At 41.5% G+C, this 25,233-nt stretch overlaps 1 protein-coding gene across 1 annotated transcript in view; it reads left to right on the top strand.

The window, feature by feature from the left end:
- The window catches only part of bard1 (BRCA1 associated RING domain 1), a 181,254-nt gene extending 157,076 nt beyond the window's left edge, over positions 1 to 24,178 (top strand). The window contains exons 10-11 of the mRNA XM_041200077.1: positions 17,423 to 17,526; positions 23,562 to 24,178. Coding sequence (XP_041056011.1) covers positions 17,423 to 17,526; positions 23,562 to 23,897 — 440 coding nt within the window. The 3' untranslated portion in view covers positions 23,898 to 24,178. The remainder of the gene's footprint in view (positions 1 to 17,422; positions 17,527 to 23,561) is intronic.
- The last annotated feature ends 1,055 nt before the right edge of the window (positions 24,179 to 25,233 follow it).

Raw genomic sequence — 25,233 nt, 5'->3', positions numbered from 1 at the left:
TCTTCCTTTTGGAAATGGTGCTTCTGTGTTAGATGCCAAGCTGCCATTCCGAGACCAATTATTCCACTTTTGTTGATGAACCCAAATAAAAACAGAAAACGTTGGAAATGCTCTGCTCTGGCAGCATCTGTGACGAGGGAAACAGTTAACGTTTCAGGTTTGAAACATTAGCTTTGTTTCTCTTGTCACAGATGCTGCCTGACCTGCTGAACATTTCCAGTATTTTCTGTTTTTAGTCCAAATTTCCAGCACCTGTCATATTTTGTATTTTTACACCTAGTTCACTCTTTTCAACTGTGTTCCTTTGCGATGTCCGGCTTTAAAACCTGTCCAATCTACTTCAGCTATTGTCAGCATTCGCCGTTGGAACGAAAATTAAAAAGGTCAACAAAATTGAATAGGAAATGATCACAAAGCAAGAAGGAGAAACCTAATTCCTTGGATTCCTTTAACTTTGGATTATTCTGGCTGCGTTGTATTTAAAAGCAAGTATCGGTAAAGCCTTGTTCTAATCCAAGTGGAATAGTGTTGATCACATTGACCAATTTAATTGGCTGTTTCATACCTTAAGGAGCAAGTATTCAATTCTTGTAAAAACTCTTATCATTAAAATGAGAGCAGAGGAAATCAATTTTTTGCTCTATAAATTTCAAAGGTGATCTTAATTATTTCCAAGGGACTGGCCTTCATAAATATGGTACAGAAAGGATGTTTTCTTTGATTTCCCATGTGGTTGAAATGGGCAGTTTCTTTTTGACTAATGGTATGTCTGCTTGCCAATCTGCATCCAAATCTAGATGCACATTACTTATTATTGGAATCTTAACATCCAGAGTGCCAATTCGGGCCTTAGCCAATTAAGAATCCGATTCTTATCAATTGATTTAACAATCACCTTATTGGATACCTATCAGTTTACCTTCCATCTTTAGTTCACGGAGGCAAGTTGTTGCTACGCCTGAGCCATGGTCTTTCCAACTCACGGGAGGCAACATCTTGTCCCTCCCTGAATCCTCCCTGCCTAGCTATACATTGCACCACCTGCCCTACCTAAACACCTAGCTCCCTCTATCCTACCACCTGTATTCCTATCCTGTACACAGCCCCACTCACCCATCACCCTGTCCTTGCTGATCTACATTGATTTCTCATTCCCCAATGCCACCAATTGGAAATCCTCAGCCTCCTTTAAATTCATTTGTAGTCTTGACCCTCCTGATGTCTGTAAATACCTCCACAACCCTCTACCCAATTGCTGTTTCTCTGACACTGGCCTTGTGCACCCCACCCTCCCATCCCCCATTGCCTTTACCCCACCCTTGGCATCATGCCTGCAGCTGCCTTGACTCTGTGCTCTGTAATTCCTGCCCTAAACCCCTCCTCCTTTCTCTCCACTTCATTGTCCTTCCCTTAAGACCCTACTTAAAACTCACCTCTTGACCAAGCTTTTGGCCGCCCTATCTAAACGTGGTCTCCTTTGGTTTATTGTCCCAATTACACCTGATTATGCCTCTGTGAACCATTTTGGGGCTTTGTTCCACGTGAAAGGCACTATAAAACTGCAAGTAACTCTTTTGGAGATACAACTGCAAGTACATATACTCTGAAGACACAAACAAATTACTAAACATGAATATGTAATGGTCCCTGATGGGAGTTACCATTGATAACAAACCCATTTATGTGATTATGTGGAAGTGCTGGGTCCCATCTGTTCCTCTCCATGAGTTATTACACAACTTCAGAGTCATTGCAAATTAGCAATTGGAGTAAATAATTGGTGCCCTGCTAAGTGAATGTTTGTTTGTGAAGTATTTGTTCCCTTTAATTGCAGAGTTGTCACAGGAATGTTAGAAGTAATATATTAGATGCACAGCATTCTACCCAGTTTAGCTTGATTGGAGGCAGTGGGGTTGGGGGGAATAATTGGTTTGGGGGCCAGAAGTAAATTTTTCCATGTTCACTGTTGAGCAACTAGCTAGAAAATGATCTGAAGTGATGCTTGTGATGCTGAAGTGATAGAACTATATGCTATGCAGTTTGTAACTCTTTCGAGTACAAACCCGTTTCCATCTGTTTCAGATGAAGTTACATTGTTTCATAGTTTGTCACATTGAGATTTGAACTTTTGATCTTGGGGTTACAAACCCAGTACCATATAACCACTTGGCTATTTAGGCCAAGCAAAATGCACTACAATCAATGGTTGGTAACTCTTTCGAGTACAAACCCGTTTCCATCTGTTTCAGATGAAGTTACATTGTTTCATAGTTTTGCCATTGTGAGATTTGAACTCTTGATCTTGGGGTTACAAACCCAGTACCATAACCACTTGGCTATTTAGGCCAAGCTTCTATGCAGTTTGTAACTCTTTCGAGTATAACACGTTTTTCATCTGTTCCTATTCAGATGAAGTTACGTTGTTTCATACTTTACCATTGTGAGATTTGAACTCTTGATCTTAGGGTTACAAACCCAGTACCATAACCACTTGGCTATTTAGGCCAAGCTTCTATGCAGTTTGTAACTCTTTTGAGTACAAACCCATTTCCATCTGTTTAAGATGAAGTTACATTGTTTGCCATTGTGAGATTTGAATTCTTGATCTTGGGATTACAAACCCAGTACCATAACCACTTGGCTATTTAGGCCAAGCCCTAAAGATGGCACATCAGGCAAGGCCACAGTCCCTCAGTGCTGCGCCGGAGTGTCAGCCAGTGTTTTTAACTCTTTTGAGTACAAACACGTTTCCATCTGTTTCAGATGAAGTTACATTGTTTCATAGTTTGCCATTGTGAGATTTGAACTCTTGATCTTGGGGTTACAAACCCAGTACCATAACCACTTGGCTATTTAGGCCAAGCTTCTATGCAGTTTGTAACTCTTTCGAGTATAACACGTTTTTCATCTGTTCCTATTCAGATGAAGTTACGTTGTTTCATACTTTACCATTGTGAGATTTGAACTCTTGATCTTAGGGTTACAAACCCAGTACCATAACCACTTGGCTATTTAGGCCAAGCTTCTATGTAGTTTGTACTTGCATCTATTTGTTTGCTATATACAGAGTTACAGGTAATTCTTAACAGCTGCGAATGATTTATTTTAAAAGCTGCTTATAGTGAAACCACAAGTCCCAACCAGAATGGAGATCCTCGGGTGACTCCCCTGCCAGTACTATAAGTGGCTGGCATTGATTTTACACATACAATTTGTATTTTATAACTGTCCTATGGGCTTTTTAGGGAGCGCAATAAATATTGATTTACTTAAACCTCCTGAGATTTCTACCACGTCGTAAACTTAATTAAAGATGAGAGTCAGTTTGTCTATTCCGAAGTCTTCTAAACTTTTTCTTTGTTCGGTGACTATTTTATCTGGGCCTTTGGCTTTATTGCTCATCATATTTATTGTTCTTTCTTCGTCTTTCATGATCTTTGGACCATCCATGTTATTATTAATTCGTTGGCTTTTCTTGTCTGTTATCTTCAAGTCTTGTATGTATTCAGTCCATCTTGAAAGCACTTGGTTCCGTTCCGTGATAACTTGCCTGTGTTTCCATTTGGTGCATCCACCAGATGTACACCCAACTTTTCCTATGATTTTCCTGAATGATTGTGAACTCCATCATACTATCAGCCTGACAAGTCACATTACTAAAATCTTTCTTTTGAGTACTGATGAATAAGGCTGGAGCAAGATAAAGCCATAAATTTCAGCACTTCAGTGTGGCTTTGTTGAAGATAGAGAAATGAGAAATGCTATCTTTACAGTACGCGTGCCATCAGAAAGAGCCATCAAGATGAAAAAAGATGTATTCATATGTTTTATTGATCATAGCAAGGAATTTGAAAAATTGAAACATGAAGAACTGATGAGCATGTTAAAGTCTCTTGACCTTGATGGCAGAGATCGTCGAGTGATAATAAAGCTCTTTTATGGCTGCAGTTTGTTCCAAATAGGTGAGAGCGATCTAGGTGATTTTGTGAAGATTTATTCAGATTGTATGGTGAAAACGTTCTGAGAGAGTTCGGAGACCTTTGTGGATTATTAGTTTGAGGTTACACCCTTAATAATATAAGATATGCCAATGGCACCATTCTTATTGCCGACTCTGAAGAGAAACTGCAAAAGGTTTTGGATAGAGTAATGAGTGAAAGTGAGAAAAAAGGGCTGAGCATAAATTGAAAAAAAAACAAAATGTCTGGTAGTGTCCAAAATCATACTAGAATTTAAGATCACAGTAAAGAATGAAAAGTTCAAACAGGTAAACAAATTTTGTTACCTAGAGAATATGTTACATCCAGATGGAAAGTGTGGCCAAGAAATAAGACAAATGATTGGAATGGCCAACAATGCATTTCAAAAAATGAAAAAGATTATGATCAACTCAAAAATAGCCATGAAAACAAAGCTGAAAATCCCAGAATGTTACATCACACCAATTTTGACATATGAAGCAAATGTTGGACTATCAGTGAAGCAATGCAGAGAAGGATTGAGGCTGCAGAATTGTGGTTTTTGAGGCAAATAATGAAATACCTTGGACATATCATTCTACCAATGAAGAGGTGCTAGTAAAATCTGAGGTCAAAAGAACTCTGCTGACCAAGATCAGGAGGAGATCAGGGGAGTTTCTTGGGCAGGTAATAAGAAATCATGGTTTAGAAAGTTTGATGCTGATGGGAAAGATCGAGGTAAACAAAGAATGATCTTTTCAAAGAGCCTCGCAAACTGGATGAATGTACCACCAATGAAGATGATCCACGCCTCTACAGCAAGATTAACATGGAGGTCTGCTCTGAAGAAGGGTCATACGGACTCGAAACGTTAAGTCTGTTTTTCTCTCCACAAACACTGCTGGACCTGCTGAGTTTTTGCAGTGTCTTCTGTTTTTGTTAGCACCCTCACAGGGCATGGTACCTGAAGCGAAAGAGAGAACTATCCTCCACTCACTGCATTTTCCACTTGTGGGGAGATCAAAACTAGAGGCCCTAAATTCTAAGATAGTCGTTAATATGAACATACAACCTTTTTACTCAAAGTGGTTAGAATGTGGAACTTGCCACCACATGGAGTAGTTAAGGTGAATAACATAAGTGCATTTAAGGGGAAGTTAGATAAGTACTCGAGAGCAAAAGGAATAGAAGGATATGTTAATGGAGTGAAATGAAGTTAGATGGAAGATGATGTGTTTGTGAAGTATTAACACTGACATGGATCTACTTAGGCTGAATGGATTGTAACTGTGCTGTACGTTTTATGTAAATCTATGTAAATTTGCTGGAGTGTGTTATGTAATTATTAGCCACTCACTGCAATTTGCTGGAAAAATAATGCTGACTTTATCAAGGGACTCTGGAGAGTTTCTGTTATGTTCTATTAATTTTTTCTTAGAATGTGAGTGTCGCCAGCATTTGTTGCCCACCTCTTATTACCCTTGAGAAGGTGGTGGTGAGCAGTCTTTTTGAATCACTGCATTCTATATGGTGTTGATACATCCACAGTGCTGTTAGGTAGGGAGTTCCAGGATTTTAACCCAGCACCAGTGAAGGAATGATGATAGAGTTCCAAGCCAGGATGGTATGTGACTTGGAGGGGGACTTGCACATTGTGGTGTTCCGCGCCTTTGCTGCCCTTGTCCTTCTAGCTGTAAAGGTCTCAGGTGTGGAAGGTGCTTTCGGAGGACTTTTGACAAGGCACCACAGTGCATCTGGTGGAAGGAGTGAACATTTAAGGTAGTGGATGGGATGCTGATGAAGTAAGCTGCTTTGTTCTCAATGGTGTCGAGCGTTTTGAGTGTTATTGGAGCTACACATATCCAGGCAAGTGGAGAGTATTTAATCACACTTCTGACTTCTGCCTGGTAGATGAAGATCAGATTTTGGGGAATCAGGAGGTGAGTTATTCACCACAGAATTCCTAGCCTCTGACCTGCTCTTGTAGCCACAGTATTTATATGGCTGGTCCAGTTCAGTTTCTGATCACTGCAACCCCCAGGATGTTGGTGAGGGAGTCAGCAATGATAATGCTATTGATTATCATGGGGAGATGGTTAGTTTCTCTCTTGTTTGAGAGGTTCATTGTTTGGTACTTTTGTGGCATGAATGTTACTTGCCATTTATCAGCCAAGCCTAACATTATCCATGTTGGTATGGACTGCATCAGAACCTGAGAAGTTGCAAATGGTACTGAACACTTTGTAATCATTAGCGAGCATCCCCACTTCTGACCTTATGATAGAAGGAAGATAATTGATGAAGCAGCTAAATATGGACACTAAAACAAAAACAGAATTACCTAGAAAAACTCAGCAGGTCTGGCAGCATTGGCGGAGAAGAAAAGAGTTGACGTTTCGAGTTCTCATGACCCTTCAACAGAACTAGGGGAATCCAAGGAGAGGGGTGAAATATAAGCTGGTTTAAGGTGGGGGGGTGGGGGTTGGGTGGGGGGAGAGAAGTGGAGGGGGTGGTGGTTGTAGGGACAAGCGAGCAGTGATAAGAGCAGATAATAAAAAGATGTCACGAACAATAGGTGTTGAAGTTGGTGATATTATCTAAACGAATGTGCTAATTAAGAATGGATGGTAGGGCACTCAAGGTATAGCTCTAGTGGGGGTGGGGGGGGGGCATAAAAGATTTAAAAATAATGGCAAACACCAGGAGAGAAATGGAAAGCAGTGAAGGTGAACAAGGCAAAAGAGAGATACGGAAATCTTGTCGCAGAGACGAACAAAACTTCAAGGTAGGCATTTCTTGAAGAGGAGTGGCAGTCAATCAAACACAGAGATAAAAACAAAAAACTGCGGATGCTGGAAATCCAAAACAAAAACAGAATTACCTGGAAAAACTCAGCAGGTCTGGCAGCATCGGCAGAGAAGAGGAGTTGACATTATGGACACTACCCTGAGGAACTCCTGAAACAATGTCCTGGGGCCAAGGTGATTAGCCTTCAACGATCGCAACCATCTTCCTTTGTGCTTGGTATGACTAGCCAGTGGAGCATTTTCCCATGATTCCTATTGAAATCAATTTTGCAAGAGCTTGTTGATGTCACACTCGGTCAAATGCTGCCTTGATGTCAAGGGCAGTCACTCTCACCTCTTGAGTTCAGCTATTTTGCCCGTGTTTCGAAAAAAGGCTGTAATGAAGTCAGGGACTAAGTGGCCCTGTAGCTTATAGAATCTCTATTTAAATAGACTCTGTTTGCCACCTCCAACCCATTGACTGTGGTGTCAGTGCTCACTCCATATTTTAAAAGCAGGCTGTAAATGTAGATATGTTTTAACTTAAAATTAATGTTGATTTGTGCTAGCTATCATACATAATATAGAAAACTTACAGCATAGAGGGAGGCTATTTGGCCCATCATGTCTGTGCTGGCTGAGAAAATGTTATCTAGCCTGATCCCACATTCCAGGCTCGTAGCCCTGACACCCTTCAAGTGTTTTTTTAATACAATGAGGGTTTCTACCTCAGAGTTGCCGATGCCCACCATCTCTGGTTGAAAAAGTATCTTGCAAACCCTCTCTAAGACTTCCACTAATTAGTTTAAATTTGTGCCCTCTGATTATTGACCTTGGCTTAGCACAAATAGGTCCTTCCCGTCCACACTAGGGTGCTCAAAGTTTTATACACCTCAATTGAATTCCCCCCACCTTGTTCCAGTGAAAACAACCCCAGCTTACCCAATCTTTCCTCATGGCTAGCATTCTCCGTTCCTGGCAGCATCCTTGTAAATCTCTCCTGTACCCTTTCTATTATGGCCCCATTATTCCTGTAATCCAGTGGCCAGAACTGGATGCAGTATTCTAACTGTGGCGTAATTCATTTTTTATACAGCTCTGGCATAACCTCCCTCTTATATTCTGTGCCTTAAGAAAAATGCCCTGAATGCCTTCTTAACCATCTTATCATGCCTGTACTGCTGCCTTTAGGGATCTGTGGGCATCCAACCCAAGGTCACTCTGTTCCTCGACACCTCTAAGTGTATCATTTATTGCGTATTCCTTTGCCTTATTTGCCCACCCCCATCGCATTACCTCTCATTTCTCCTGATTGATTTCCATTTGCCCCACCTGACCAGTCCATTAATATCTTCTGCAGTTTACAGTTTTCTTCCTTGCTGTCAAACACGTGGCCAGTTTTTGACTCATCTGCAAACATCTTTATCATACCTCCTGCATTTAAGCATATATCAGTATTATATACCACCAAGAACAAGGGACCCACTACTGAACCTTGCAGTACTCATCTGGAAACAACCTTCCAAGCACCCAGCGACCATTATCCTTTGCTTCCTGCAGCTGAGCTACTGTTGGATCCATTTTGCAATTTTCCCTTGGACCATATGAACTTTTCTGACCAGTCTCCCATGTGGGTTCTCATCAAAAGCCTTGCTAAAATCCATGTGGCCCAAATCAAATATCCTACTCTTGTCGACCTTGCTTGTTACCTCATCAAAATGTTTAATCCGTTTAATCGCACACAACTTTCCCTCAAGAAACTTTTCCTCAAAAACTGAAAAAACTCAGCAGGTCCAGCAGCATCGGCGGAGGAGAACAAGGTTGACTACTTAGTTCTGTTGAAGGGTCGTGAGGACTCGAAACGTCAACCTTATTCTTCTCCGCCGATGCTGCCAAACCTGCTGCGTTTTTCCAGGTATTTCTGTTTTTGTTTTGGATTTCCAGCATCTGCAGTTTTTTGTTTTTTTTCCTCAAGAAACCCTTTGCTATCCTTGATTAATCTGTGCCTTTTTAAATAACTACTGTCCCTCAGAGTCTTTTCCAGTAATTTGTGTGTCACCAAGGTTATGCTAACTAGGCAATGGGTCTACTGCTGGAAAATGGGATTAGAATAGTTAGGTTCTTGTTTGACCAGCGCAGATTCGATGGGCCAAAGGGCCTTTTTCTGTGCTGCAGACCTCTGACTCTATGGCTGTAATTACTCAATCTATCACTTCCTTTTTAAACAATGGTACAACATTAACAGCCTCCAGCACCATTCCTACATCCAGGGGAGATTAGGGAATGATGGTCAGAGCCTCAGCTATTTCCTCCCTTGGTTCCCTTAGTAGCCTGAGATTCATTCGGGCCTGGTGATTAAGCTACTTTCAAAGATGCTGAACTCCTTAATATTACTACTCTCACTGTTTATCCCATCCAATATTTCACACTCCTCCTCCTTAACTACAATGTCTTCCTCATCTCCAACTTTTGTGAACACAGACACTGTATTAAGAGCCATGCCGTTGTCTTTGGCCTCCACACAGAGATTCCCTTTATGGTCTCCAATAGGTGCTACTCTTTCCCTAGTTATACGATTGATCTCTTTGTATTTCTAAAGCATCTTTGATTTTAGTCACCAATATTTTTTTATGTCCCCTCTTTGCTTTCATAATTTCTTTATTTAATTTCACCCCTGCACTTTCTTATACATCTCTAGTCTTTCTACAGTCTTGAGCTCTTTGTATCTAACATAAGATTCCCTTTTTTTAACCTTGTCCTTCTTGCCATCCAAGGGTCTTTAGATTTGGGAGTCCCACTGCTCGGACACTGATTTACCTTCAAGTAGCAACTTCCAGTTCAATTTTGTCAAATCACAACTCAGCTTAGTAAAATTGGCCTTTCTCTTATATAAAACTTTTGTTCCTGCTCTATCTTTGTCCCTTTCCAAACCCATGCTAAATCTAACTGAATTATGATCACTTCCATCAAAATGCTCTCCCATTTGCACCTGCCCTGCTTCATTCTTGGCTAAAACCAAGTCCAAAACTGTCCCTACTCATGTTGGAGTTGTTACATACTGGTTTAAAGAAAGTCCTCCTAAATCTATTTTAAGTACTATATGTAGTATATACCTTGTATACTGGTTTTATCCTGATTAATGTTAGGGTAGTTGAGATCTCCTACTATTACTGTCCTATTGGGAAGAATTTTAACTGCCAGTGGAAGATAGGCCTGGTGTGGACATGGGTTAAATTCCTGAAAACTGGCATTGAATCATGTACATGACATGATCCTGCCTACTCCCTGTTTGACCCAGGCGAGTGAGGAAGCCCCATGCAGCTGATGGTTAAATAATTAAAATATTCAATCAATTTTCACTTTAACCCTGCATCCTGGCTTTAACAGGCAGCTCATGTGTTCTCTGAGCTCTCTGCCCCTCGTCAGGGTAAAGGAGGCAAGAGCACAGCGGGGAGAGATTTTTTAATGAAATTGATGTGCTGGGAAGACTTTAAAGAGTGAAATCATGAAGCTTGTGGTCAGCCATAGTGAAAGGCTTGAGTTTGCGGGACAACTTGACAGCCTGAAGTCACTGCGTTGAGTTCAATTTCAACCTTTTGGAATTGCTTTTAAGTACCTTGGAGTTTACTCACCTCCATCTAAGCTTACCAGCTGTCAGCCTTCACTACAGCAGGGGAGTAGCCTGTACCTCTGAAGAGGAACAGGCATACCAGCATCAACAACAAGGAGCAGCAACACGCGCCTTTGCAGCCATAGGACAGAAGGGATGGACAGAGAGGTCCAGCTCAAAGGACGCAACATCCCCAGCACAGGGTCTACAGACTGAGGGTGAGCTTCCTCAACACGATGGAGCAAACAGTGCCTCAGGATCCTCAGGCTTTCATGGCAGGTCATTGCAAATCGCTGAAACCTCCTGGAGCAAGACCTCCTTCCAAGAGGACGAGGTGAGCATGCATTGCCACTGGCCATCAAGGTTAATATAGCCCGGAATTTTTTCACCCCCGACTACTTATCGGGGTCTGTTGGTGATTTGGATCACAGATTGCGAAATCCTGGCAATAAGTGCATCACTGCTGAGGCCAATCAGATACATAGGGCTGTTGGCTTTGTTGCGGTGGCTGGATTCCCACATGTACAGGGAGTGATTAACTGCACACACATTTCAATCAAGATTCCCTCAGATCAACTTGGAGTGTTCATGTATTACAAGGAATTCCAATACCTACATGTCTACATTAAGTATCCAGGGAATTACCATGACTCAGTCATTCTGCAGCAATCACATCTCCAACAGATTATCTCTGCTCCACATAGCCTCAGCAGCTGGCTCTTGGGAGACGAGGGCTATGCTCTAAAGGCCTGGCTACTAAGCCCTGTGAGAAGCCCTGCCAGTGAATCAGAGGAGAGATGTAATAGGAGCCACATCACCATGCAGGCTTTTATAGATTGAACCAAAGGGTTGCTGAAGATGTGTTTCTGGTGCCTGGACAGACCTGGAGGTGCCCCATCAAGGGTCTCCAGAAGAACTGTGATCTTCTGTGCCCTTCACAACATTGCCAAGATTGGAGCTGCAGCAAGAGGAAGGTACAGAATGGTCAGCGTTTAAGGGGGAACTAGATGTGACCATGGTGCCTGCAGCTACACTCCAGGCTACCAGAGAAATCCATTAATGACTCATCCAAGCATGCTGCACTTGTGTCTGAAGTTATCTGAGAGTGCCAGGAAACCCTGAGGCAGCCACCCACCAACCTCCGCCACATTCCAGCAGTCAGTCATCATATTCAGAGCTTTTCCTCCATAATGGCTGATCATTCCTGAAAGCTACTGCTCAGAATGAATGGGAGCTGCAACAAAGTGGAGGCTGTGAGAATGAGGTGTTCAAATAAAATCTTTAATTCATTGAAATAAACATCATTATAACCACATTAATATTGGTATAAGCACCCAAGTGCAACTACGACATCTTTCTCAGCAGGAGAGCATTTAGCTGCATGTGAGTGAGGAGTTGAGCCACTGGAGCAAAGATTTCCTGCACGCTGTGTAAACTGGCAGATAGTGTGCAGACCATTGGTGCTGGCCAGAATATATTCGGTTACCTGCCGCATCTGATGCTCCATTCAGATGGCTGCTCTTTCCATGGAAGCAGAGATCAGCACAAAGGTCTGAGACGTCATGGCTGTTAACAGGATTGAAATCGGTTGGTGAAGTCAAAACTAAAACACAAGTTTTTGTTATAGAGAGAGTTTATTGGCTTTGTTCAGTCTCTCAGCTCTCCTCGCACACACCCAGTGACCCAGCTATTGCCTATTTATATTCTTTTGAGTAAAACAATAGAACTTAAATAAACTAATTAACAGATTTATCCCATATTTACCAGCTGCTTTTGTGGGATTTAGTCTAGGCCTCTATTACTAATCCAGTGATATTATCACTATGCCACCGTCCCAAGTACTTAATTAAACAATGACCTTCACCTGTGTATCCTAACAATATAACATACAATTAGAGTGAGTCACATTGCTGTGGGTTTGGAGTGACATGTAGGCTTGGCCTAAGTAGCCAAGTGGTTATGGTACTGGGTTTGTAACCCCAAGATTAAGAGTTCAAATCTCACAATGGTGAAACAATGTAACTTCATCTGAATAGGAACAGATGGAAACATGTTTGTACTCGAAAGAGTTACAATAGGTTGGAGTGACATGTAGGCCAGACCAGGTAAGTACAGCAGATTTTCTCCCCTAAAGGGCATTAGCAAACCAGATGGGTTTTTATGACAATCGGCAATGGTTTCACCATCAGACTTTTAATTCCAGGTTTTTTTATTGAATTCAAATTTCACCATCTTCCATGGAGGGATTTGAACCCGGGTCCTCAGAGCATTACCCTGGGTCTCTGGAATGCTAGACCAGTAAAAATACCACTATGTCACCACCTCCCCACATTATCTCCAACTCATGTGATCTGCTGCTCACCATGTGCCAACCTATCTATCACCAATGCAGGACCCACCAAGTTGTGCAGATGAAGGGTGTGTTGGAGTCATGTGATGATACATCCTTAGTGTGCTCACCCTCCTATGCATACTCTTTGGCTTCCTCCATCATAAGCTCGCCCGTCACTCCTGCAAGACCTCTGGGAGATGAAAGAGATGAGTTAATGCTGACATTGAGAAAGGATACAAACTCAGCATAGTCCTTCAAGTTTTCTTATTCATTCATGGAATGTGGGTGCAGCTGGCAATGCCGGCATTTGTTGTTTATCCCCAATTGCCCTTGAGAAGATGGTGGTGGTGGTGGTGAGTTGCTTGCCTTGAACCACTGCAGTCCAGCAATGGGCCCAAAGAGTAGAGCATTGTTAGATGTACTTAGGCATATATTAAGCCTATTGAGCTTGTTAGCAAAATTGAAGCTCATGGGATAACAGAGGCAGTAGAAACAGGGATTTAAAATTGGTTAAGAGATAGGAAACAGAATTGTGGTGAATGATTGTTCTTCGGACTGGAGGAAGATATATGGCAGCATTCTCCAGAGTTCAGTATTGACATCGATGGTGTTTTTGACATACATTAATGACTTGGGCTTGACGGTACAGGGCACAATTTCAAAATTTGTAGATGACACAAAATTTGGAAGTGTAGTGAACAGTGAGAAGATAGTAATAGACTTCAAAAGGGCATTGTCATAGGCTGATGGATTGGGTGGGCACATGGTAGTTGAAATTCAATACATATTGAATAGAATTTCAGGTGATGCATTGTACATGAAGAAAGGAGAGACAATGCAATTTTTAAGAGGTTGCAAGAACAGAGAGACCTGTTGAATTTTTCAAGGTGGCTGGATAGTTTAGAGTACAAAAGCCAGGAAGTTTTGCTAAATCTATATGGAACACCAGTTCGACCCCAGTTGGAGTATTGTGTTCAATTATGGGCACTGCACTATAGAAAGGATGTGAAAGCTTTAGAAGAGATTTGCTGGAATAGTTCCATAATGAGTGGTTAGGAGTTGGAATGCACTGCCTGATAGGGGGGAGAATACAGATTCAGTAGTAGCTTTCAAAAGGGAATTGGACAAATATTTCAAGGAGGTAAAATCGCAAGGATATAGGGCAAGAGCAGGGAGAGTGGGGCTAACTAAATTGCCCTTCAAAAGAGTCAGAGCACACTTGATGGCCTGAAGTGCCTCCTTCAGTGTTTTACTCTTCTTTGATTCTATCATATACACTTGAAAAGGCTTATCAAATGCTTCAAAGTGGTAATGTTAGTGTGAGGTCAAGTAATTGTGCTCCCTTATTAAACCCATCACCTAAACAGGTGCTGATCAAGCCATTGTGACATCAGATATTGGGGTGCACAAGAATGTCACTTTCTCCTCCTCCCCACACCCAAATAATATGCCGATTTTATTCTGGGACTAAAAAAGAAAGCCTGCAGCTTCTCTCGAGTAGTGTTATTGGATAAATTCCTGGTCTTATTTCAGTCGAGTGAAGAACTTGTAGGTATGAACTGATATCTCTCCAACTGCTTTGTGGCACCATATGTTAGTGTAACAAAAATGGCAATGCTGGCTTATTTATTGCACTTTTTCTTGTTGGTCACAGCATGCACAGAATTAACATTGGTTTCAGCTTGGTGTAAATAAGGCACATCGCAGCCTGGCTGTTTGTGTCTTGGTATCTATAGTTTGCTGCCATTGTCCTTGGATGCAGACAAGTGTTGCAGTGCATTCAACTTTCTTGGAACTGATCAATGGATCAGCGTGTTCCATTCAGTTCAAGCATCATATGTAGATTGTTTTTTAAGCCATAGGCTTGGTTGACTGCCATATCGGTGTTGAAGACACTATTCAGATTTGAGGAATGAGCAGGGCCATGATTCTGTGTGGTTGCTTTGGCGGGCATCTTTGTAGTCAGGTTAGATTTGTATTTGATTGCCAACCATCAGAGGTGCTGTACATGCCTACAGGCGTATGTGCAGAATCTCATTGACACTGCAGTGTAGTACTGAGAGAGCACTGCACTGTCAGGATGTGCCATCTTTCAGATGAGACCTAAAACCGAGACCCGTGTGTTCTCAAATGGATGTAAATGATACTATAACACTATTTCAAAGAAGAGTAGGGGAGTTCCCTCCAGTGTCTTATACCTCAACCAAATCAAAAAAACATTTACATTGCTGTTTGTGTAATCTTGATGTGTGCAAATTGCTGTCACATTTCCTACATTAAAACAATGAATGAAAAAATACTTCACTGGTTATTAACCGCCTTGGAATGTTCTGATTTCATGGAAAGGGCAAGTCAAACAAACACGTCTTTTGGGGTTCGCCTGACGTTCATATTTAGTACAAAAACAGAATTACCTGGAAAAACACAGCAGGTCTGGCAGCATCGGCGGAGAAGAAAAGAGTTGACGTTTCGAGTCCTCATGACCCTTCGACAGAACTTGAGTTCGAGTCCAGGAAAGAGCTGAAATATAAGCTGGTTTAAGGTGTGTGTGTGGGGGGCGGAGAGATAGAGAGACAGAGAGGTGGGGGGGGCGGTGTGGTTGTAGGGACAAACAAGCAGTGATAGAAGCAGATCATCAAAAGATGTCAACGACAGTAGTACAATAGAACACATAGGTGTTAAAGTTGGTGATATTATCTAAACGAATGTGCTAATTAAGAATGGATGGTAGGGCACTCAAGGTATAGCTCTAGTGGGGTTTTTTTTATAATGGAAATAGGTGGGAAAAGGAAAATCTTTGTAATTTATTGGAAAAAAAAGGAAGGGGGAAACAGAAAGGGGTGGGGATGGGGGAGGAAGCTCACGACCTAAAGTTGTTGAATTCAATATTCAGTTTTTATCTCTGTTCATATTTAGTAGTTTGTTCTTGACTTTTTGAGGAGATTCATAAAAGTTCATAATTATTGTAAGTATGCTACTTGTGTAAGTATTGTACTTCTATCATTAAATGTATGCAGTGATTATAAATCTTGATTGACCTGCTGCCTGACCCTGCGGAGTGTTTCCAGCATTCTCTGTCTTTATCTAATTGGCAACAGATTAGAGGTGAGGCGAGCAGACTTTTTTTAGGACAGCAAGTTATGATGATCTGGAATGCAATACCTGAAGGCTGGTGAAAGTAGATTCAATAGTAACTTTCAAAAATGGAATGGGATAAATATCTGAAAAGGAGAAATTTGTAGGGCTGTGGGGAAAGAGCAAGGGGAGTAGAGGTAATCGAATAATTGTTTCAAAGAGCTGACACAGACATGATGGCTGAATGGCCTTTTCCTGTGCTATGTAATTCTGTGATTTTCAAATGAGGGTCGTCATTTGACCTCAACGTCAGGATCACCTGGCATCATGTGATATATTAAGTAAACTGGAGTACATTGGTGAGGCACTCTGTTCAGTCTGAGCCTTATAATGTTCATCTAGAATTGGCAGACGAAGGCATACATACACTGATTTGTATGGGTTATGAAGTCTGTTTAAAATAGTGACAAGCGATTTCTAGTGTTAAAACCCAACAGTTAGTGACAATCAGCATTTCATTGGCAAACGCATCATTAATAATGGGTCAGTGCATGACATTATTCTCTAATGCAAATGAGTAAAACTGAACTCTTTCCGTGTGCATTTGTGCAACAAATTATTCTCACCCAGGCCTTGATTAATTCCATTGTTGACATGGCTATTTTTCAAAAAAGCCTTAGTGTGTGCAACAGCTGCAGAGAGGTATAAAATTTCCTGCTTAGCTCTCTGGGGAGATGAAAGCAATCCAAGGTTTTCTTTACTCAAGGAAATCAGGTTTTAACCTGAATTCATTATATTAACAGACTTTAGGTAAAGAATACATTTTAGTTTTGGTCTAGTTTACTCAGATTCTTTTAAATTATAATGCATATTCTAAATGCAAATTAATCAGACTTTGTTCTTTGATGTCGTTATAATTTCATGAAAACTGATTTGTCCTGTTAACGTGGCTTTCATATTTTAAATTTTGGGGAACTTTCAATAGCCTAGTTTGAAATTGTATCTCCTGTCTTCTGTCACTTTACTCGATGTTCTTCCCAGAACAGGCTGTCAACAATTAACCACTTTAGTCAGACGAAAGTTCTGTACCCAAGGTCTCCACATTTTCAGCATTACATGTGTAGAATAATGTATTACCCAAGGGACCCTGAGGAAAAGGGGGAAAATATCAGAGTTGCCAATGGCTCCATTAATTACAATCAATTCATAATGTTAACCATAGGGGTTACTGAGTCAACTTCCATTGTATGAAGATAAATAACATGTTGTTATTGTCAGTTCAGAGACCTCTATTTTGCTGTGTGCCTTGCCACAAGGTTTGGCTGTCAACCAAGCTTTGCCAGCTTACATTTCTGCTGATTGATGTCGTATCTAACTGTGACATATTCATGTATAAATATTTCAAAACAAGTAATGGCAAGAAAAAAACAATTGCAGGTACAGCTTCAGAATAAATAACTTTTTTGGCAGTAAAGGGACTGAAGCTCTTTGCAGAGTAGTTGCACAGTGGTTTAATCACGCATGTTTGCTCTGCTGTGTCGCTTTCTTTGTACACACAGGAAAAGCACATCACTGTGTACAAACAAGTATTAGGGAGAATTGCTTCCATGTGCCTTTAATGCTTGTTAACAGCAATGCTTTTTTTTCCTCAATTGCCAAGGGGTGACAGCCTGCCTGGAGATCAGTGACAGAGTTGTAGAAGAAGACTATGAAATAAGCAGTGTAAATGGTCCCAAACGTGGGCGACTCAACCAGGAGCAGCAGGTAACACAAATCTGCTTTTGTCTAATGATGACAACATTACTTAGTGTCACAACACCATTTCCATTCTTTAAGCTGTCAAATTGTAACACTTCTTCCTTTCATCTCCCATCTTGGAACGTTTGAAACATTCTTGTAAAGTTTATGTTTGAGAACTACGCTTAAAAAGAAAAATCAGAATTCTGCTTGCCATGAGAATGATTTTGAGTACCATAGCACCACCATATGTGTGTATACATGCCCTAGCAGATTGATGCAAATATTTACCCTCTGGCATTGGTAATTGTGATGAGTGTCTCTGTCAATGCCTGTTTCCATCGTTGAATTATGCTGCCAATTTCATATAGTAATTTAGGTTATGCGATGATGTGAAAATGGCAGCAGGACTTGGACAGCACATTTCAATTGAATTGCCACTTGTACTGAAACGGTGTGCTGTGATTCTTCCTCCATGAGACCACCTCGTCCAATTTGTGGTGCGGTATCATTCCGGGCCGGTGCTACGCTATTCTTAACCAATGCCCTGGTTATCCATTGGATTGTCTTGGAATTGAGAGAAATGTGTTTAGAATCATCTTCGGGTACAACATATACAATAAAAGGTGTAAACAGCACTGGAATTTGTTTCTACAGGAACAGTTCAAAGAGGGGAAGTTATGGTGAGCTTGTATAGAAGCTTTGTTAAACCACACTGTGTACTATGCATTTTTCTGGAACTCCATATTATAAAATGATTTAGAGACACTGGAAAAAGTTTTGGCATCAACCTTGCAGATTTTGTAGCACTGAAGTGATAACAATGAAGGAAGACTGCACGTAAGGCTCTTTTCTCTCAAAAACAGAAAACTGGGAGGTGACCTGATGGAGGTCTTGAAAATTAAAAAGGGCTTCAATAGGGTAGTTGTATTGCTGAAAAAAGACATTTTCCAAAGCTTTTCATCTTGCATTCATTAGAAGAATCACAAAAACACCAATGTCAGGGGAAGCAACAACTTCTATGCTGTATGAGAAGAGAGTGCTGATCGGTTGGCAAGTGGACACTGATTGGTTAAGGTGTTGTCATGGAGAATGCACTGCTAAATGGTGACTGACAGTTAACTGCCAAGAATTGTTTGAAATTTAAACCAGGCAGCTTAACTCTGCTCAGGGCATTGCCCTGAAGAATGAGCCAGCGAATGGCTATCACTTATTTTGTTTAGCTGAAACAGACGATTTGTGTGTACATGTTCTTTTTGTCTTCAAAGAACAGGGCACTGTGTATTAATAAAAGTAGCTTCCAGTACATGCAAATGCGCCACCCTGGTAGATGTACAGAAGATGTTCCCACTTGTGGGGAGTCCAAAACTAGGTGCTGTAAATATAAGATAGTCACTAATAAATCCAGTAGGGAATTCAGGAGGAACTTCTTTACACAGGGAGTGATTAGAATGAGGAACACTCTTCTATGTGGTAGGATTGAGGTGAATTGCATGGATGCATTTAAGGAGAAGTTAGTTAAGTAAATGAGGGAGAAAGGAATAGACAGATATATTAGTAAGATGAGATTAAGTGAAATGAGATGCGGGTCATATGGAGCCTGAAAACTGGCATAGACAAATGTAAAAATTTCTACTTTGCTTTGTCATTTTACACCCCATAATTTGGATAATTTTTAATGCCAAAAAACAACTTTTGAATTATTGAGTCATCTGTTTATAGGCAAAAGCTACTTTACTGCTTTTTAAAAATTCTTTCACAGGATGTGGGCATTGCTGGCTAGGCCAGCATTTTTATTGATCATCTCTAATTGAGAAGGTGGTGGTGAGCTGCTTTCTTGAACTGCTGCAGTCCATGTGGTATAGGTACACCTACAGTGCTGTTAGGGCGGGAGTTCCAGGGTTTTGACCTAGCAACAGTGAAGGAATGATATAGTTCCAAGGCAGGATGGTGTGTGGCTTGGAGGGGAGCTTGCAGGTGGTGGTGTTCCCTTGCATCTGCTGTCTTTGTCCTTTTAGGTGGTAGAGGTCAGGGGTCTGGAAGGTGCTGTCAAAGGAGCCTTGGTGAGTTTCTGCAGTATATCTTGTGGATAGTACGTATTGCTGCCACTTTGTGTCGGTGGTGGAGGGAGTGGATGGGGTGCCAATCAAGAGGGCTGCTTTGTCCTGGATGGTGTCGAGCTTCTTGAGTGTTGTTGGAGCTGTTCGCATCCAGGCAAGTAGAGAGCACTCCATCATATTCCTGACTTGTGCCTTGTAAATGGTGGACGTGTTTGGGGAGTCAGGAGATGAGTTACTTGCTGCAGAATTCCCAGCCTCTGACCTGTTCTTGTAGCCACAGTATTTATATGACCAATCCAGTTCAATTTCTGTTCAAAGGTAACCCCCCAGGATGTTGATGATGAGGGATTCAGCAATGGTAATGCCATTGAATGTCATGGGGAGATGGTTGAATTCTCTCTTGTTGGAGATGATCATTGCCTGGCACTTGTGCAGCATGAATGTTACTTGCCACTTATCAGACCAAGCTTGAATGTTGCCCCATCTTTGCTGCATATGAGCACAGACTGCTTCAGTACCTGAGGAGTCACAAATGGTGCTGAACATTGAAATCATCAGCGAGCATCCCCACTTCTGACCTGGAAGGAAGGTCATTGGTGAAGCAGCTGAAGATGGTTGGGCCTAGGGCACTATCCTGAGGAATTCCTGCAGTGATGTCCTGGAACTGAGATGATTGACCTCCAACAACCATAACCATCTTCGTTTGTGCTAAGTATGACTCCAACCAGTGGAGAATTTTTCCCCTGATTCCCATTGACTCCAGTTTTACTGGGGCCCCTTGATGCCACACTCAGTCAAATGCTACCTTGATGTCACATGCAGTCATTCTCACCTCATCTCTGGAGTTCAGCTCTTTTGTCCATGTTTGACCCAAGGCAGCAATGAGGTCAGGAGCTGAGTGGCCCTGGGCGTCAGTGAGCAGGTTTTGCTGAGTAAGTGCCATTGATAGCACTGTCAACAACACTTTGCATCACTTTACTGATGGTTGAGAGACTGGGGCGCTAATTGTCCTGCTTTTTGTGAGTAGGACATACCTGGGCAGTTTTCCACATTGCTGGATAGATCCTAGTGTTGTAGCTGTACTGGGACAGCTTGGCTAAAGGTACAGCTAGTTCTGGAGCATAAATCTTCAGTACTATTGCTGGAATGTGGTCAGGACCCCTAGCCTTTGCAATATCCAGTGCCTGCAGCCATTTCTTGCTGTTAGGTGGAATGAATCAAATTGGCTGAAGGCTGGCATTTGTGATTTTGGGGACTTCGAGAGGTGGCCAAGATGGATCATCCACTCAGCAATTCTGGCTGAAGATTGTTGCAAATGCTTCAGCCTTGTCTTTTGCACTGATATGCTGGGTTCCCCCATCACTGAGGCTGGGGATATTTGTGGAGCCTCCTCCTTTTGTTAGTTGTTTAACTGCTGTCCACCATTCACCACTGGATGTGGCAGAACTGCAGAGCTTATATCTGATTCGTTGGTTGTGGGATCGCTTAGCTCTGCCTATCACATGCTGCTTTCGCTTTTTGGCATACAAGTAGTCCTGTGTTGTAGCTTCACCAGGTTGACACCTCATTTTTAGATATGCCTGGTACTGCTCCTGGAATGTCCTGCTACACTCTTCATTGAACCATGGTTGTTCCCACAGCCTGATGGTAATGGTAGAGTGGGGGATCTGCCAGGACATGAGGTTACAGATTGTGGTTGTATATAATTGTGGTGCTGCTGGTGGTGCACAGTGCCTTTTGAATGCCCGGTTTTGAGTTTCTAGACTTGTTCTCGAAACCTACCCCACTTAGCATGGTGGTAGTGTCAGACAACATGATGGAGGGTATCCTCAATGTAAGATGGGGTTTCATTTCCATGAGGGACTGTACAGTGGTCCGTCCTACCGATACTGTCATGGACAGTTGCATCTGCGGCAGGTGGGTTGGTGAGGATGAGGCCAAGTATGTTTCTCACCTGCTGCAGACTAGCAGTTATGCCCTTTAGGACTCAGCCAGCTTGGTCAGTAGTGGTGCTACCGAGCCATTCTTGGTGATGGACACCCAGAGTACATTCTGTGCTTTTGCCACCCTCAGTGTTTCCTCCAAGTGGTGTTCAACATGGAGGAGCACTGATTCATCAGTCGAGGGAGGGGGCAGTAGGTGGTAATCAGGAGGTTTCCTTTGAAGTTGGTAATCAGGAGGTTTCATGGGGTCCAGAGTTGATGTTGATAACTCACAGGACAACTCCCTCCTGACTCTAAACCACTGTGATGCCACCTCTGGTTGGTCTGTCACCGGTGGGACAGGATACACCCAGGGATGGTGATGGTGGTGCCTGGGATATAGTCTGTAAGGTATGATTCCATGAGTATGACTTGTCAGTCTGTTGCTTGACTAGGCTGTGGAACTGCTGTCCCAATCGTGGCACGAGTCCTCAGATGTAGCTAAGGCCTAGGTCAGTGCTCTGTGATCATTGCCGGTTCCATTCCTGTTTGTAGACTTTGATACAACTGAGTGGCTTGTTAGTCATTTCATAGGGCAGTCAAGAGTCGACCACATTGCTGTCGGTCTGGAATCACATGTCAGCCAGACCAGGTAAGGACTGCGGATTTCCTTCCCTAAAGAACATTAGCGAACCAGATGGGTTTTTAAGACAATCGACAGTGGTTTAATGGTCACTATAACCGCGACTAGCTTACTAACTGTATTTAAATACCACCAGCTGCCTCATGCTAAGTTGAAAACCAAATAGGATGAATGAGGAAATTGTTGCTTGTGTGATCAATTGCTGGATAATGGGAATCAAGGCCAAATTTAAAAATTGCAAATCTAATTGGCCAAATATGACAAGCACAGTCAATTTTGTATTGGTCCTCGAATCTCAATTATTCATTATAATGATTCATTATGTTGTTCAGAATATTGAATGTATTATGCAGATAATTAAAATGCTTTAAAAAGGGGGATATAATTGAGAGATCTGTAGAAACCTGGCAACTAGGCCAATGCCTGGGGATGAGGTAGGAGTTCATATTTTTGAAATCCTAAACAGTATTGAAACTAGAATGGCACGTAATTACAGAGTGAAGAGTATGCTACTTAATCAAGAGTGGAGACAAGGATAATTTGGTTTTCTGGTCGACTGAGTGTATGCCTGAAGCAGCAAAAGTTGTTTCAGTAAATGCATTAAAAATAAGACAGTAAGCAAATAACTAATTCACATTGAGTTGAACTAAAGTGATCTGAGCATGTCTTAGGGTTAACCTGATGGAGGTCTTTAAGATTATGAAAAGATTTAATACAGTATACGCAGGGAAAATGTTCCGCTTGTGAGTGAGACCAAAATTAGAGGCCATGAGTATAAAGTAGTCATCAGTAGGGAATTCAGGAGAAACTTCTTCGCCCAGAGAGTGGTTAGAACTCGGAACTTGCTATCATAAGGATTAGCTGTGATAAATAGCATGGATGCATTTAAGGGGTGCATTAAGCTAGATAAATACTTTGGGGAAAAATGAATAGAAGGGTATGTTCAAGAAGCTGAGATGAAGTTGGGTGAGAGGAGGCTTTCAAGAGAATAGTCTGTTTGTGCTGTAAAGTCTTTTTAATTCAATCTAAGGCCCTGAATATGGTGTCAGTTAGAAAGGTTGAATATTTGTCCCCCTCTGTCATTGTCACTGTCATCATTCATATTTGGTCAGTGTACTGACATAACCTGTTCTATTGTCTGCAAAATGCTCATAGTCTCCTGCATGGAATAGCATTTTATTGCATTTGAGTTTATTTCAGCTGAACCTTTTGCTTCATATTTGTTGGGTAGTTCTATGTTGGTGAATGTGGGAAATTTTGTTGTTATTTAAGTACATGCATCCGACATTTATTCTATAATCCAATACTCTTTCTGCAGATCCTTGCTATGTACCGCGTGTGTCTCTAGTATGGGTTGAAATGTATTGTAACAATCGTTGTCCTGTGCTGTCACATGTTCTAAACGAACATTTTTCTTTCTCCTTTGCTGCCTGCTAGCTGCCAAAGCTGTTTGATGGCTGCCACTTCTATTTCATGGGGCCATTCAGAAGTTACAAGAAAGATGAGCTTGTTCATTTGGTCAAGGTTGGTGGGGGCCAGGTCCTTGCCCGGCAGCCCAAGCCGGATAGCGACGTGACTCAGAGCATCAACACTGTGGCTTACCATGCGTTCCCTGGCTCAGATCAGTCATTCTGTACACAGTACATCATCTATGACAAAGACAGTAATTACAAGCCAGAAAAAGTGAGGCTGGGCAAAGTATGGACTACCCATTCTACGTGGCTGATTGACTGTGTGAAATCATTTGAACTGCTTTTGGTTCCTGAGCACTAATGGAATTATATCTATATATGGAGTTGATTTATTTTATAAAATTAAGACTCAAAACAATGTGCATCTATATACTATTGATTAAAAATTATGAAAAATATTGCTTTAAGATGTAAAAGCAGCTCAGAGAAAATGTGAATAATAAAATTATGTGTCAAAATTTGGTTAAACTAATCACTAAAAATTGCTTTATAATGACCTTCCTCTGTAACTTTACTTATACTGTGTCACATTAAGTATTCATTACGCTAAATTAGGCTCATTCAATAAAAAGATTTATTTTATATCTTGCTCTACACGTTTTTCACACTCAATTTGTTTTAACATGAAAAGAATAATGAAATACATCTGTTTAACTTGAATCCAGACGTGCTGTGTGCCAGCATTTGTAGGTGTGTGTTAATCCTTTCATTATTAACATGCTAGTTATCAAATCATGTGCTTTGTAATGAGGGTTTGTCCCAGAGTTATTTCTGTCCACCGCTCAGGTTATTGCCAAATCACTGAAATGAACAGCAGTTTAAATAAACCAATAAAATAATCCAATAAAATCTGTGAAACTGTTCTTGATTTAGCCAGGCCTATAATTTTAGGATAATTGGGATCATCTTGTAGGCCTCTTCCGTTCAGACTGGAGAGCTTTGCAGGAAAACTTCCACCTGTAGCACCTTGCTGTATAATTATCAGCAGCATTATCAGCTAAGCAGAGTTCAGTCAGTCGGGTCTATGAAAAGCCTCCCGAGTTTTTAGAAATCATGAATTCCAACAATGTCATAGAATCAAAAGCCATAGAATGAGGCCATTTGACCCTTTCATGCATGTGCTGGCACTTTGAAGGAGCTGCTGTTGAATTAGTCCCACGTTCTTGTTCTTCCCCATAGCCCTGCAAGTGTATCCTTTTCAAGGATATATCCAATTTTGAAAATTGCTATTGAATATACCTTTCTGGCAGCAAGTTCCAGATCATCATAACATGCTTCTGTAAATAAAAAAAGAATTCTCATCTCCCCTCTGATTCTTTTGCCAATTGCCTTAAACCTATGTCATCCAGTTACTGATCTTCCTGTCAGTGGAAACAATACCTCTTAAATTATTTCATCAGCACCCTTCATAATTTTGAACATCTCTATTAAATCTCACCTTCCCTCCTCTGAGGAGAACAGCTTCTCTAGTCCCTCATCTCTAGTATTCTAACAAATCTCCTGCGCACCCTCCAGGGCCTCACCATTCTTCCTAAGTGCAGTGCTCAGAATTGGACCCAGTACTCTAGCTGGGCCTAAATAGTGATTTATAAAGGTTTACTATAATTCCCTTCCTATTGTGTTCTATGCCTCTGTTT

Source organism: Carcharodon carcharias, chromosome 12 (assembly GCF_017639515.1).
Source record: "Carcharodon carcharias isolate sCarCar2 chromosome 12, sCarCar2.pri, whole genome shotgun sequence".
Classification (NCBI taxonomy): domain Eukaryota; kingdom Metazoa; phylum Chordata; class Chondrichthyes; order Lamniformes; family Lamnidae; genus Carcharodon; species Carcharodon carcharias.
Note: the sequence above shows the minus strand (reverse complement) of the source record. Positions and strands in the feature narration are given on the sequence as shown.